We start from the raw sequence: 15,893 nt of genomic DNA on the forward strand, positions 1-15,893 counted from the left end.
AGTGGACTCGCAGAAGACAGGGTAGAGATTGCAGGTCTGTGCCCAAGAAGCACACAGAGCTGTTGAAGTGAATCTGGAGGAAGGCCATGAAGATGAGCCAAGGGCTGGAGCACCTCTGCTATGAGGACAGGCTGAGGGAGCTGAGGGTGTGCAGCCTGAAGGGGAGAAGGCTTCAGGGAGACCTTAGGACTGCCTGCCAATGCCTGAAGGGATCCTGCAAGAAGGCTTAGGGGTGTCTAGAGGCAGGACAGGGGGAAAATACTGGCACAGGTTGCCCAGGGAAGTGTTCAGGACCAGGTTGGATGAGGCCTTGAGCAACCTGTTCCAGTGGGAGCTGTTCCTGCCTGTGGCAGGGGGTTGGAACTGGCTGAGCTTTGAGGTCCCTTCCAACCTAAACTATTCTATGATTCTATGAATGGTTTGAAGCTGAGGGAGAACAGGGTTAGACTGGAGGTGAGGAAGAAGTATAAGGGTGGTGAGACTCTGGAATAGGCTGCCCAGGGAGGGTGTGGCTGCCTCCTCCCTGGAGGTGTTCAAGGCCAGGTTGGGTGAGCCCTTGAGCAGCTGTTTCTAGCTGAAAGGTGTCCTGTCCATGGTGGGGGAGGTTGGAGGAGATGAGCTCTGAGCTCCTTTCCAGCCTGATCCATTTTAGGGTTCTATGGATTTCTGAGAGGTTCTCCCCTGCTCTGGGCTGTTTATTAAACCTACAGCCTAGCTCATGGCTCCAGCCTGCCTCTGCATATGGAAGGAAGAGCTGCTGGATATTAACCAGACAGACTTTGCTAGTGAAGTTGGTTACTGATGTTTGCCTCACTGTGTCTTGGCACTGCACTGCTGCACCAGGTATGGCAGTGCCAGAAGGAGCTTTGCTCTGCAGGCTCAGAGGCAGCAGTTTGCCTAATGGATACATTTGATACCAGTTCCTGTTGCCAGATTCCCCCTAATCCTGTAGCTGCAAGGGGGCAGGGGATCCAGACACAGGGTAAGCTGTATCTGGTGAGTTCTCTTTAGGGACTGTGTAGATGGTTCCCCTTTTGCTGATGCCCTGTAGAAAATGGAAATTAACCTGGTGGTGGTTTTGATTTTTGCAGCTGGTGTTATCCCTCCAAATGCTGTGCTCCATTTTGATGTGCTTCTGATTGATCTCTGGAACTCAGAGGACCAGGTGCAGGTTCAGACTTACTTCAGGCCTGAGAAATGTCCTCGGACTGTCCAGGTGTCTGACTTTGTCCGGTACCATTACAACGGGACCTTCCTAGATGGGACCCTGTTTGACTCCAGGTATGCAGCTGCCTTGTGTGTCTTTGTCTGTTTCATTAGGCATTCAGTGTCCCTTGAAACCATTGCTGCACTGGGGTATGCTGGGGAGACAATGCTAACTGCCCAGAAAGACAAGAAACAGGAGATAGCATCGTATGAGGGTCAGAATTTATTCAGGGATTATGGCACAGCAGTTCTGACTCAAACCCATGACCAAGGACCTTATTTCTGGCTGAGCATTGCCAGCCCAGACCCTTTCTTGTTCCAAAATGTCATTCCCTGTGCCTGCATTGCTTTTAACTGCAGAACTAACAGTTCTAGATCCACTACAGTGTAGCTATTCATCTTACATACAAGCAGAGCTTGTGATGCAATTCAGCTGCTGACAGCTCCAGACTGAGATTTGAAACTTTACAGCCTGGGTACTTAACTGAAGTTTGATGGGAAATGATGCTTCAACACCAGCTGCCATCCTGGTTGTGAGCCACTTTTCAGCCCCCTCTGTCAGGGGCCTGAAATAGCTGAGCACTCAGAGAAGCACAGCCCAGCCAGCCCCTGGTAATCGAGGAGCACCGGTGTGGGGCAGCAAGCAGCATACTGTGCAGGGGGCTTTTCTAGATCCTGTTGTTGTCTTCTCTTGGCTGTGTTTTGGCCTGGTCTCTTTGCTTTTTGTTGTTGTTTTCTTCTTCTTTTCTTTTCTCATTTCCTTTGTGCTTTGTTTGTTGGTCTGTAGCCATAACCGGATGCGAACTTACGACACCTATGTGGGCATTGGGTGGCTGATTCCTGGCATGGACCAGGGTCTCCTGGGAATGTGCGTGGGAGAGAAGCGCATCATCACAATCCCACCTTTCCTGGCATATGGAGAAGAAGGAGATGGTAAAAATGATTCTGTGGGAAAATAAAAAGCTGTTCAAATAATTTGCCAAGGACTGGAGCAGCTCTGCTGCGAGGACAGGCTGAGGGAGCTGGGGGTGTGCAGCCTGGAGAAGAGAAGGCTTAGAGCTGCCTGTCGGTGCCTGAAAGGATCCTACAGGAAGGCTGCAGAGGGACTTCTCATCAGGGTGTCTAGAGACAGGATAAAGGGGAGTGGATTGAAGCTGAGGGAGAGCAGGGTTAGACTGGATCTTAGGAAGAAGTTCTTCAGTAGGAGGGTGGTGAGACTCTGGAATAGGCTTCCCAAGGGAGGCTGTGGCTGCCTCGTCCCTGGGAGTATTCAAGGCCAGGTTGGATGAAACGTTGAGCAGCAGTCCAGCTGAGGTGTCCCTGCCCATGGTGGGGAGGCTGGAGCAGGTGATCTCTCTGGTCCTTCCCAAGCTGAGCCATTCTCTGAAAGGTACTTTCTCACACAGCTGCCAGCATGTGCCCTGCTGTGTTGGTGTGAACAGAATGGGAAGTGTTGTAATGGTTATTTTATGCACTTCCATCACGTGTGCTGGCAGTTCTGGTAGACTAAACTCTGCTGCTCAGATGGAGCTGCTGTATATTGAGAAAGTTTTCACTGAGGCAGAGCCATCACAGTAGGGACAGAACAAGACAGAGTTGGAGCAGTGAGTGACAATCCCACAGATGGAACAAAAACTGACTAGTTCTGCCTGTTTCTTTTGGGAGGTGAGCTGCTTGCTGCCCAGCAGGAGGCGCAGGCTACTTCAGCTCCTCTAACACCTGTTATTTCTTAACTTGTTTTCTACTCTAACACATTTGTAGGTAAGGAGATCCCTGGCCAAGCTTCCCTGGTGTTTGATGTGGCTTTGCTGGATCTCCATAACCCCAAAGATGGGATTGCAATTGAGAACCAGCAGGTGCCTGAGTCCTGTGAGCGCCGGAGCCAGACGGGAGACTTTGTGCGCTACCATTACAACGGCACGCTGCTGGATGGCACTTTGTTTGATTCCAGGTAACCATTCAGCTCCACACAGCCCACTGCCACTTGGGCTTCTCAACAGATCCAAAGATAATTCTCTGTGTCTCCTTCCTTGTTGAAATGGTTGAATGGAGTTTGGTGTCTGTCCTTGGGAAAAATCCCATCACAAACCCGTTTTTAATATGGGAAGGGAGCCAAAGACCTGCTTTGTATGCTGACAGTGCCACAGGTGCCACCTAGGGGTGGTGATCATAGAGTCATAGAATCAGCCAGGTTGGAAGAGAAACGTTTTGATTTGCATTAAACCTCTCATTTCATCGCTGCCTGCCAGGCTTGGCTTCAGGTACATTGCAAAGAGCAGAGCAGCATTTGGGGCTACACACCAGCAATATGTTGCCTACCTCAGGCTCAAGCTGAGGCTTTATTTCTTTTTTCTCATGTTACCATAGAGTCAGGCAGGTTGGAAGAGACCTCCAAGCTCAGCCAGTCCAGCCTATCACCCATCCCTATCCAATCAACTAGATCATGGCATTGAGTGCCCCAGCCAGGCTTGGCTTCAACACCTCCAGGCACAGCAACTCCACCACCAACCTGGGCAGCCCATTCCAAGGTCAATCACTCTCTCTGTGAAGAACTTCCTCCTAACATCCAGCCTGGACCTCCCCTGGCACAACTTGAGGCTGTGTCCTCTTGTTCTGTTGCTGGTTGCCTGGCAGCAGAGCCCAACCCCACCTGGCTACAACCTCCCTTCAGGTAGTTATAGACATCAGTGAGGTGAGGTCTGCCCTGAGGGGCCTCTTTTCCAGGATAAACACCCCAAGCACCCTCAGCCTCTCCTCCCAGGGCTGTGCTCCAGGCCTCTCACTAGCTCCATTGCCCTTCTCTGGACATGTTCCAGTACCTCAGCATCTCTCTTGAATTGAGGGGCCCAGAACTGGACACAGTGGCTAGTTTGAAGCTGATCTGAGGGCAGCCTTACCATCAGCACTTGAAAACAGCACATTTTGAAGGCTTATGGCTTTCAGGACTGAATTCAGCAACAGGTGTTCTGTGAAGAGGGATTCATGAGCCTCACATACAGACTTGATATGGTGAATAATGCTTCCTGTCACTTCTGTTTGCTCTTTATTGAGTGATGCTTCACTTTTTCCCACTTCATCTTTCAGAACAGCTGGCACAAGTAGCTAAAAAGAGTTGAAAATGAGCCACTGTGAAGTGTTTTATGAAGCAAACTCAGGGAAAAATGTTTAGTACTACTACAGGTGCTGTAAGCTGGAGATGAGGATCAGTTTGTCACCAAAAGCTGCACGGTATGCTGTGTGTGCTGCTTCCCATGAAGGCAGTTGTATCTCTCATGTAATGGACTTGAGGTGTGGGAAGGTTCAGAGTGAACCCTGACCTCCTCATTCAGCTGCTTAGCCTGGTGGCAGGATGGGAAGCCAGAGACCAGGTCAGCAGCTGTCTCTGCAGACCTCACTTCACAGCTTCTGAGAGCTTCTCAGTGAAGAACTTTGAACTTCTCCATGGAGCATCTGCCCAGATTTGTGGAGATGTGAGTGGATGTGGTCTGTGGTAATGAAGCAATTCTTGGCTGTGGTGTTTGTGTTAGGGTTGTTGTTAATAAATAGTAATAAAGACTTTGTAGACAGCAGCCTCTAGAACATTCTGAAGAGCTGACAGTTGTTAGAGGGCTTCTGTATCAGAAGGTCCCATCCTGACTTCCATCAGAGTCAAGAAGAAAGGCCAATACCCAACAAATGTCCAGGAAGATGTAGATCAGTTAGCAACAGTTACTGAAAGCCTTGGAGTTGTCCAGCAGACCAGGTGTCAGTGGCACAGGGAGCATGCCAAAAGCACTCACTGGGTGGCCTCAAGAGCTCAATCAGCTTTTCATTCAAGGTTTTTTTTTGCCCTCTGCAATATTCAGCTGCAGAACTGCCCCTGGGCAGGGCTGTCTGATCTTAGAGCAGTTGAACTAACCTCAGAATTGTATCAGGGGCTGTACTGGTCTTGCTCTTTGCCAGAGTGACCTTGTAAAGATGAACTAAAACCTTTGTGTCCTTGTGTAGCATGCCTTGCAGAAAGGCAGAAGGCAGACACCTTGTAGCAAACACAGCTTGCTGTTGTAGGCTTCTTTCACTGTATTGTTGAAGCAGATCCTTCAGCCCAGGTACAAGGGATGTGTCTGGCTTGGAAGGGAGAGAGAATATTGGCACTCTCCTCATGACTCATTTCAGTGCTGTGCATCCCAGGAGAACCTCTTGATCTCAGCTCTGACTTGTAGTCACTGGGCTGCATAGCTGTGGCTGTGAAATGATAGTCTGAAGGCTGTCTCGTGAGTGTAAAGCATATCTAGTTGCTAAACACTGAAGCAGTCAGGACAGAGGAAAATGTAAAGGAGAAAGCCATTTTTCTTCCTGGTTGCTCATCAGCCATCTTCTCTGTTGAGTCTGACACACACAGGTGAGCTTTTCCTTGCAAGGACTAGGAGCAGTGGGTCTGACACACACAGGTGAGCTTTTCCTTGCAAGGACTAGGAGCAGTGGGTCTGACACACACAGGTGAGCTTTTCCTTTCAAGGACTAGGAGCAGTGGGTCTGACACACACAGGTGAGCTTTTCCTTTCAAGGACTAGGAGCAGTGGGTCTGACACACACAGGTGAGCTTTTCCTTGCAAGGACTAGGAGCAGTGGGTCTGACACACACAGGTGAGCTTTTCCTTGCAAGGACTAGGAGCAGTGGGTCTGCACGGAAGCTGTTACCAGTGCTGGGTAATAAATGATGTGTGCTGCTGGAACTCTGCTGGCCTAGATTCACTGATTGCCTCCTTCCTCTCTGGTGCTGGTTAATGACCGTGTGCTAAGTGTGTCAGAGGGGTGCTGCAGGCCTCCTGCAGGCCTCTTGTGCTCTCTGCGGTGCACCTGCCCTTGCTAACACGCAGCTGTTCCCCACAGCTACTCGCGGAACCGTACCTACGACACCTATGTGGGCAAAGGCTATGTCATTGCTGGGATGGACGAAGGTCTGCTGGGTGTCTGCACTGGGGAGAAAAGAAGAATAATAATTCCCCCTCATCTTGGGTATGGAGAAGAAGGGAGAGGTGAGCTTGACTTCTTGCTCCAGTCTTCCATAATGAATGGAGCAGACTGCCCAGGGGGGTGGTGGAGGCTCTGGAGTTAGTCAAAACCTGCCTGCTGTGTTCCTGTGTGATCTGCTCTAGGTGATGCTGCTCTGGCAGAGAGGTTAGACTGGATGCTCTCCAGAGGTCTCTTCCAGCACTCTGTAATGCACTGTCATTTAGTGCACCTGTGCTAGCTTAATTTTTGGGGGGGCATTCGAAAGGCTAATGGCTTAGTTGATTATTTTATGGGCGTGCAGCTGACAGGATTACACCCAGAAGCTGCAAAATTATTTTAATTAGCTAAATGGCTGGGACAAGAAGAACTCAGAGCAATGTCATATGTAATCAGTGACCTGAAATGATTGGGATAATTAGTGTTTCAGACACGCTGCTGCTTGGTGACCCAAGCTCATTTGGGTAATGACTGTTTCAGACAGGCTGGTAGCTGGATGCCAGCAGCCCTGGCAGGGTTTGATCTTCATTCCTCTGTGTCTAACCAGCTCTGTATGCTAACTAAATGAATCATGTTCAGTTTTCTGTCCTGGTCTTGCCACAGCCACAGGTTTTGTGGACTCCTAAGCTGGCTGTGTAAGCAGTGGATGTATGTAACAGCACAGGGTCTGTGTGTGTGTAACACACAGTATTCCTTTGGGAAAGCTCCTTAGCACCTGGAAAAATTGCTGTGAGAGGCTGAGTGTGAGAACCCTTCTGGCTGATCACACTTTTGTGGCTAGAGTTTCAAAAGGTACCTCCTGGCTTGTTGTTTGGCAAAGGGGACTTGGAAGAGAAGCCTCTCTTCTAGGAATGCAAGTTCTCTGCTGTGGATTTGGGAATTAGGCTCCTCTGTCAACAAATGCCCTTCCTGGATCTGGATGTGTCTGTCATTCCTAGGAATGCAGCTGCACATCATCCAGAGGAGAGGGAGAAGTTGCTGCCAGGGTGTTTGAAGGAGAGGTAACCTTTCCTTGAGCATGAGCAGTCCTGCAAGAGTGTCAGTGGTCAATAATGAAGTGGTACAGGAGACACAGATGAGCTGCTCAGGGTGGTCGCAGGAGATCTGTGGTTCTTGCTTTGCTTCTGCATCAGCTTCAGACCGAATACTGCAAACTTCCTCTTTGCTGCTGAACCCAGTACAAGCTGAGTGCCTTTCCACTGCTTCTCTTCCCTACATAGAGTGCAGCTTGCAACTGGTGAAATCAGAGATGTAATCCTTGAACTCTGAACGAGAAGAGCAAAGTGAGCCAGTAGCAGACAGAGTGGCAATACCTGCTCCTGCAGGCTGCAGGGTGTGGGCATCGGGAACCTGCCTGGGGACCAGTTCTGTTCTTGCCTAATTATTGGCTTCTTTTTTTTTAGGGAAGATTCCAGGATCTGCAGTGTTGGTCTTTGACATCCACGTGGTTGACTTTCATAACCCCTCAGATTCAGTCAGCATTACTGTTAACTACAAACCTTCCAACTGCACTGTGCTGAGTAAGAAAGGAGATTACCTCAAGTACCACTACAACGCCTCGCTCCTGGACGGTACCTTGCTGGACTCGACGTAAGTACATCACCTACTGAACAACCATGGAATGGCCTGGGTTGGAAGGGGCCAACTGCCCTGCAGCCAGCAGGCATATCCTCCACTAGATCAAGCTGCTCAGAGCCTTGTGGAAGAGAAAAATATCCCTAGCAGCTGTGAGAGCAGAATGAACTCCTGCAAAGTGGGCTAGCAGCAAATAAAGGGTTTGAAAGGGGAGATGTGGCTGGCTGTGGAAAATTCATTCATTTTTCTTTTTATAGCTGCCTGCCTGAGGTATACAGGGGGAGGAAAAGAAAAAGGCACTCTGCTGGAGCACAGTGAGGGAAGTGGGAACAGGGAGGATGTAGGGATGTGTTGGAACAGGCTGTGTGCATGGCAGGGTTTGAACAGGCTAATTCAGGTGTCTTGCCAGTCATGCTAGAATAACACAGGGCTTGGCATGCCTCCAGTGCTGGTGTCCCCAGCATAAGAAGGGCACAGAGCTGTTGGAGTGAGTCCAGAGGAGGCCACAAAGGTGATCCAAGGGCTGGAGCAGCTCTGCCATGAGCATAGGCAGAGAGAAATGGGATTGTTCAGCTTGGAGGAGAGAAGACTGGGGGAACTTTAGAGCTGCCTTTTAGTACCTGAAGGGACCCTACAGCAAGGCTGCAGAGGGACTTCTCCTGAGGGTGTCTAGAGACAGGACAAGGGGAAATGGTTTGAATCTGAGGGAGAGCAGGGTTAGACAGGAGCTGAAGAAGAAGTTCTTCAGTGGAAGGGTGGTGAGACTCTGGAATAGGCTGCCCAGAGAGGCTGTGGCTGCCTCTTCCCTGGGGGTGTTGAAGGCAAGGTTGGGTGTGTCCTTGAGCAGCTAAGTCTAGTTGAGAGGTGTCCCTGCCCATGGTAGGTTGGTTGGAGTAGATGAGCTCAGAGGTCCCTTCCATCCTAAGCTATTCTGTGCAGCTGATTGAGTTTCTTGGGCAGGATTTGCACCTGGTGCTGATGGGAGTGCTCCTGAGGGATTGGAGTCCTGTCAAAAGTGGCTTGAGTGTGGTTAGTAGTAAATGGTCACAGGTCATGTCTGTGCCACACATGGGTTCCAGCTTTCCCGTGCTGTGGTACTGCACCAAGGCTGATCAGCATGCAGGAACCTCAGTGGGCTTGCTGTGACTGTGCTGGTGGTGTTTGTGTTCCTCTTCCTGCTGACAGCATGTCTGGGGGAAGCAGGAGATTGCTCCAGTCTGGCACTTTGAGAGCTGTTTGCTGCTTGCTTCTTTTGCTGCCGTCTCTTTTCAGATAGCACAAGTCATCTACATAGTATCTCATTTTTGGAGGGGAAGAGGGAAAAGCTATTTTCAGACAGGTTCTAGTTAAAGTGGGAAGCAGCTCAGAGCTTTCCCAATGCACACAGGAGCTTGCAGAGCTGAAAAGCTGCCTCACATTGGAGCACAGTAGGATGCTGCAGGCAAGGATGCATGCAGGCAGTGTGTTTGGATTCCAAACACTCGCACTTATGTGGCAGGAATGCTCCATTCCTGTTACAGAGCAGAGACCAAGGGATGCTGAGACTCTTACTCAAAGCAGTTTGTAGAGAATCAGAGGTGTAGAATCCTGATTTGGAGGCTGACCTCCTAGCCACTGAATTGTGTTCTTTACAAACACTACATCTGCAAGGATGTCCTGCAGAGCTAGAGCTGAGCCCAGCAGAGGGAGAGGTCCTGCTGCTGAGACACTGAGCGAGCACTACCCACATGCTCTGTAACTTCAGTGCCCAGTTCTGGGCTCCTGAATTCAAGAGAGATGTTGAGGTGCTGGAAGGTGTCCACAGGAGGGCGCCAAAGCTGGGGAGGGGCCTGGAGCAGAGCCCTGTGAGGAGAGGCTGAGGGAGCTGGGGGTGTGCAGCCTGCAGCAGAGGAGGCTCAGGGCAGAGCTCATTGCTGTCTACAACTACCTGCAGGGAGGCTGTAGCTGGGTGGGGTTGGTAGAACTGCAGGGGACTGCACTGGGCATGAAGCTGATTTTTGGCAGTGACAGGACTCTAACCAGAAACTGCTACTCCTCTGAGAATACTGAACAAATTCTCTGTTGTATGGTTCAGGGCTTTAATTTTTTTTTTCCCTCTCCTTTCTCTGCAGACACAGCCTTGGCAAGACCTACAACATAGTTCTGGGCTTTGGGCAGGTGGTGGTGGGGATGGACATAGGCCTTCAGGACATGTGTGTCGGGGAACGCCGGACTGTTGTCATCCCTCCTCATCTTGGCTATGGGGAAGATGGAGTTGGTGAGTGAATGCAACCTACTGCACGTCCTCTGAGCATCTCTTGAGTAGCTGAAGCACAGCTGAGCCTGCTGGTCACTTGCTGTGCATTAGGACAGAGTGTTTCTTAGCTGCCTGGGAGGAGTGTTTTCAGGTGACTCTCCCATTCCCCAGGGAAATGCACTTCTTGCCTGTGCTGCGTTCTAAGCCATGCTGCTCTTGCGGCTGCTATGAAGGCAGTCTCAGGACTAAAGGGAACAGAGGCCCCCTGGCAGCCTTGCTTTGCCAAAAGGGAAAGCTCCAGGCACCCTGGTGTTGCACTGTCCTCTGGGATAGGGAACTGAGTGCTCAGGCTTGGACATGTGTGTGAAAGCTTCATTTGTGTTTTGATCGCTCCTGCTGAAGTGAACAAGAGGATTTGGTGGAGTTGGGGTCCTGAGGAGTGACAGCAGTGCTGCAGCTGTGGGAGCAGGAAGAGAGCTGTGATGCTGGGGTGAAAGGGCACACACCCTGCAGTGCAGTGAGGATGAATGCCCCTCTTTGCCCTTTGTTGTGACAGAAGGAGAAGTGCCTGGCAGCGCCGTCTTGGTTTTTGACATCGAGCTGCTGGAGCTGGTGTCTGGCTTGCCTGAAGGGTACATGTTCGTGTGGAACGGGGAGGTCTCTCCCAATCTCTTTGAAGAAATAGACCAGGACCACGATGGAGAGGTTCTTCTGGAGGAGGTGAGCTGAAACCATGCAGAGACTTGCAGTGGTTTTCTCCTACCACTATCAGGGCACCATTTGCTCCCCTGTCTCTTTCTATCTCTCCCTCTCTCTCTTACTCCCTGCTCCCCCCTCCCTCTCTCTCTCTCTCTCTCTCTCTCTCTCTCTTCCTCCCTGCTCCCCCCTCCCTCTCTCTCTCTCTCTTCCTCCCTGCTCCCCCCTCCCTCTCTCTCTCTCTCTTCCTCCCTGCTCCCCCCTCCCTCTCTCTCTCTCTCTCTCTCTTCCTCCCTGCTCCCCCCTCCCTCCCTCTCTCTCTCTCTCTCTCTTCCTCCCTGCTCCCCCCTCCCTCTCTCTCTCTCTCTCTCTCTCTCTCTCTCTTCCTCCCTGCTCCCCCCTCCCTCTCTCTCCCTCTCCCTCCCTGCTCCCCTCCCTGGTCCTTGCCAGGCCAACAGGAGGGCAGCATGGTATTTAAAACATGGTTACTGACCTTTATAGAGATACAAAAAAAAGGCAACAGAAGAGTGGCCAAACTACTTGAGATCATTTCTGGTTGTGGTCTCCCTGATCAGCAACAGACACTGAGGGCACAAATGTGAGAGGCAGAGTTAGTGCTGAAGGATCTCTCATGGTGTCAGGCTTCTCAGTGTCTGCTCACTGGAAGGTTATGGTGAGGTTTTGAGCCATTGCTGGGCCAGCAGCAGTCCACCCAGGAACTGAGTGACCAATTCTGGTGCCCAGCAGTGCCTGTGGCTGCTTGTGTGCTGTCTGAACTCTGCACTGTGGAAATGGCTTTGGGTGCCCTGACTGGGAGCCACTTGCCTTTGCCACAGCACTTCTGAGAGCATAAGGGTGTCTGGGCTTTTACAGACACTTAAGTCAGAAACTGATGAGTAGTCAATAACAAAGAAATGCTCTTTTGGATGTAGTCTATATTTTTAAGTGCTTTCTCATGAGCTGTTTTCTTCTCCTTTCCTTCTGTTTAGTTCTCGGAGTACATTCAAGCTCAAGTTGACTCTGGCAAAGGAAAGTTAGCTCCTGGCTTTGATTTTGAAAAGATTGTTAAAAATATGTTCTCCAATCAAGACAGAGATGGAAATGGTAAAGTTACTGCTGAAGAGTTCAAGCTGAAAGATCAGGAGGCCAAAGAGGAACATGATGAACTGTAAGGATCAGACCAGAGTCCTGAGCTGACCTACTGTCTGAAGGCCTGGACTGAAAAGGGGGTTTGGCAAGCATGGCAGCACTCAGGTAGCCAGCCCATGTCTGCCTGTGCCTGCCTGCTGGTAAGCTGTTGAAATGGGAAGAGGTTTTGAGTTGGAGCTGCTGGGTCTGCGTGAACACAGGCGGGAAGTGCCTGGAGCTAGGCTGTGCGGTGGACAGAGTGTTCTGCACACACCTCCTGCTCTTGGGCTCAGCAAGTTCTCTTTGAACAGGGCAGCTTCACCTGGGTGGGTGGGTGGGTGCTAGGGAGAAAACTCAGCAAGTACCTTTTCAAAGTAGTAAAAATCCTTCTGTATTCAAAATAGTTGTGTAGGAGAAGCAAACAGAAAATACTCCCCATGAAAATAACCTGCAGGAGTCGTCAGCTGTTGAGGCCAGCTCCTCTCAGGACACCCCTGACCAAGCTGATAGCAGTGTTTGCCAGCAGCACATGCAGAGGACAGAGGCCACTGCAGAATTGCCACAAGCTGTGAATTAAATTAACCAGGCCTGGAACTGTAGCCATGGATCTGTTGGGCTTTGGCTTCAGGAAAAAGTAAGTTTTGCTGCCAGCTGCCTTGTATTGGATTAAACTCCTTTGACTTAGAACCACAGAATCAAACAGGTTGGAAGAGACCTCCAAGCTAGTCCAACCTAGCACCCAGCCCTGGCCAATCAGCTAGACCGTGGCACTAAGTGCCCCAGCCAGGCTTGGCTTCAACACCTCCAGGCACAGAGACTCCACCACCTCCCTGGGCAGCCCATTCCAATGCCAATCACTCTCTCTGCCAACAACTTCCTCCTAACATCCAGCCTAGACCTCCCCTGGCACAGCTTGAGACTGTGTCCCCTTGTTCTGTTGCTGCTTGCTTGGGAGAAGAGACCAACCCCTTTTGTCTGCAACCTCCCTTCAGGGAGTTGTAGTCAGCAACGAGGTCACCCTTGAGCCTCCTATTCTCCAGGCTAGACTTCTGCTGGCCTCTTGAAACAGTGTTTCCATCCCTGCTTCCCAAACCTTTCTGGTTGCAACCTTATTTATAAACCTTTTGCTTGACTCTAAATATTAGGATTGCTGGGTCCACGTGCTGTCATAACTCCTGGGTGCAGCTGATTTTGTGTTAGGCTCCTGTCTCCTATTTTGGGAATTGTTAGAGTGAGGAGTGAATACTTAGCACTTGTGTAGCAGAGCAGGCTGGCATGGGGAGCAAGCAAGAGGACAGTGATGGAATCAAGGAACAGCCTCATCTGGTGTGTCTGCAAACCTTCCAGCCTGTCCCTCAGCACAGAATCAGCCCTGGGAGTGCTGTTCAGATTGTGAACTCCACAGGCAAGCAGTTGTTAGAGCTGTAGCTGCAGAGAGCTGTGCAACAGAGAGCAGACCCAGCAGGCCCCTCTCGGTACACTACATGCCAAGAGCAGGGAGACACTGCCACAGCAAGGAGAAAGAAAGGGACTTGTGTTTTCTTTTATGCTTTGTGCCTCGGTTCTTGCTTCTCTTGACCTGGAGATGTGAGTTGTAAGCTCCCTGGGATGCTCTCCACAGGAATTGGTATTTCAGTTGGATGGAAACAGTTTGCTTTGGTTTTTCATACACTTAGGGTAGGAGGTGCAGTGAGAAGCTGTTTGTCTGAGTTTGATACCAGTTAATGTTTGATAACTGATCTTTTTGTTAAATAAAGTGTTGATCAACTATTGCTGTCACAAGGTTTTGTTGCTGGTATTCTGGGAACTTCTTTTCTGGTAGGTTGGGAGCTTGAATTGAAGCAAATGTTGTTTTCCTAAGGGTGTCTAGAGACTGGACAAGGGGAATGGTTTGAATCTGAGGGAGAGCAGGGTTAGACTGGAGATGAGGAAGAAGCTTTGCAATGTGAGAGCAGTGAGACTCTGGAATAGGCTGCCCAGGGAGGCTGTGGCTGCCTCCTCCCTGGGAGCGTTCAAGGCCAGGCTGGATGAAGCCTTGAGCAGCTAAGTCTAGTTGAGAGGTGTCCCTGCCCATGGTGGGGAGGTTGGAGATGAGCTCTGAGGTCCCTTCCAACCTGAGCCATTCTGTGATTCCCTAAATTACCCATCCCAGCCTTGGTGTTAGCTCAGCTAACCTGAGTACCAAGCAGCACCAACCCTACCCTCCCTAAAGCCATGATGTTAGCTAACCTAAGCTCTGTAGTCCTGCTCCTCTTCAGCCCCCTCTGCAGTGCTTCCCACTGTGCCATCAGCTGTGCCAGTTGGGAGGGTGATGTTTCTCTGGGCTGGTGGCTTTAAGCCTCTGAAGGAAGTTGTCTGACACAGACTGGTCTGGCTTGGAAGCACCTATTAAAGGTCATCTAGTCACACCTCCTGCAGTGAGCAGCATCTTCAACTGGAGCAGGTTGCTCAGAGCCCTGTCCAGTGGGGCCTGGAATGGTTCTAAGGAGCCACTACCTCTCTGGGCATCCATCAGGCATCCACCACCTCTCTGGGCAAGCTGGGCCAGCCTTCTCAGAAGACTTGCACCAAATTTCCTCCTCCTTTGTGTTTGGCACTAGGCTGCTCGTTTGTCACTGTGGTTCTAATGCATTCCTCTGCAGGCTTATGGAGCTAAGGAGTGGTGGGAAGCAAGTTGTGATTGGAGTGCTGCCAGCTGCAGTCCTGTGTGGAAACAGCTCCTTCCTCTGTACCCTCAAACCCCAGCTCTGCCTTCTGAATATCCCAAATGGTTTTATCTGAGAAAATCTTAGCCAGTGGCTGTGTGTGGAGGATTGTTCCAGATGCTTCCCAGGAGGTATCCTGAAGAGTTCCTGGTAAACCAGGACAGCAGAATGGCTCTCCAGGGCAGATGCAGGACAAGGAGCAGCCCTGTGTACACAGCTGCAAGCAGATTGCTTTTGGAAGCCTTTTTCTGTCAAGAGGAAGTTTTTGTTGCCCTCCCCTCAGCCCCCCAGCTCTGGAGGTTTTGGCAGCTTGAGGAGAGCAGACAGTAAGTGGAAAAGCTTGGTGCAATCCTTGTGCTCATACTGGCCATGCTCTTGCCTGAAGGCAACTGGAGCCAAAACTGCATAGAATCCAAAATGTTTGGTTACTGACACAGACCCTGTCAGTTCCTTTCCCTCTGTTGGCAGCCATCAGCTCCTCCCTCCTAGGTAAGCTCAGGGTCAGCTTCCTACTCAGAGCTGTACTGCTGACTCCTCTCCCCACTGCTTCTCACCCTGTGTGGCAGCCTGCTCTAAGTGAGGGTGGTTTGCCTGCCAGTGAGCCAAACCAGAGCCTGTAGGCCGGGGGGCTGGCTGGGGAGGGGAATTGTGCTGGCATGGACTGGCAGAGCTCAGCACAGCCTCTGCCCCTGCAGCAGTACATCAAGGGAGCAATGGGTGAGACTGAGCAATAGTTATGGGCAGAGATCAGTGTTTATGTGCAATCCTGAGGGCAGCTGGAGAAGCACCAGGCCTGCCTCTCAGAAGCACTACCCAGAGAGCAGAATTGCCCTCACCAGTCCACCAGTGCTGAGGTGCCCAAGGAAGTCTGCTGTGGTGTAGCCAGAGGGTGAACAGCTGCCATACCTTCTCCTGGGGCTGGTAGCCACTTTCCACGTGCTCCCAGTTTTTCACCCTTATCTGCATTCCAAAGGTAACCTGCCTGTAAATGGAAAATCTTGTCCCAGTGTAAACTTTGGGTGTACTAATGCCTGGTAATTAGCCTCTTGCAGCTGGGGACTGGTTGTGTAAGCATCCAAACACCTCCGTGTTTTTCACAAGGCCTTTGCCTTTTGGACTTCAATTTGGCACCTCTGACAAGAGAGGCAGTGACTGCTTGGGTGAGAAAATAACCAACACCAAAACCAAGCAGCACCAACCCTACCCTCCCTAAAGCCTTGGTGTCAGCTCAGCTAACCTGAGCACCAAGCAGCACCAACCCTACCCTCCCTAAAGCCTTGGTGTCAGCTAACCTAAGCTCTGTTAGTCCTGCTCCCCTTCAGCCCCCTCTGTGCAGTGCTTCCCGCTCTCCAGTC

General features: G+C 50.8%; 1 protein-coding gene across 2 annotated transcripts in view; it reads left to right on the plus strand.

Annotated features, from left to right (window-relative positions):
- FKBP9 (FKBP prolyl isomerase 9) overlaps nt 1–13,615 on the plus strand; it is a 28,981-nt gene extending 15,366 nt beyond the window's left edge. For both annotated transcript variants that reach the window (XM_064169837.1, XM_064169836.1), the window contains exons 3-10: nt 1,092–1,281; nt 1,994–2,139; nt 2,968–3,157; nt 6,079–6,224; nt 7,602–7,788; nt 9,885–10,030; nt 10,566–10,729; nt 11,695–13,615. In XM_064169837.1, the coding sequence (XP_064025907.1) occupies nt 1,092–1,281; nt 1,994–2,139; nt 2,968–3,157; nt 6,079–6,224; nt 7,602–7,788; nt 9,885–10,030; nt 10,566–10,729; nt 11,695–11,877 (1,352 nt within the window). In that variant the 3' untranslated portion in view covers nt 11,878–13,615. The remainder of the gene's footprint in view (nt 1–1,091; nt 1,282–1,993; nt 2,140–2,967; nt 3,158–6,078; nt 6,225–7,601; nt 7,789–9,884; nt 10,031–10,565; nt 10,730–11,694) is intronic.
- Nucleotides 13,616–15,893: the final 2,278 nt, after the last annotated feature.

This window comes from Pogoniulus pusillus, chromosome 32 (genome assembly GCF_015220805.1).
Source record: "Pogoniulus pusillus isolate bPogPus1 chromosome 32, bPogPus1.pri, whole genome shotgun sequence".
In the NCBI taxonomy this organism is placed as follows: Eukaryota; Metazoa; Chordata; class Aves; order Piciformes; family Lybiidae; genus Pogoniulus; species Pogoniulus pusillus.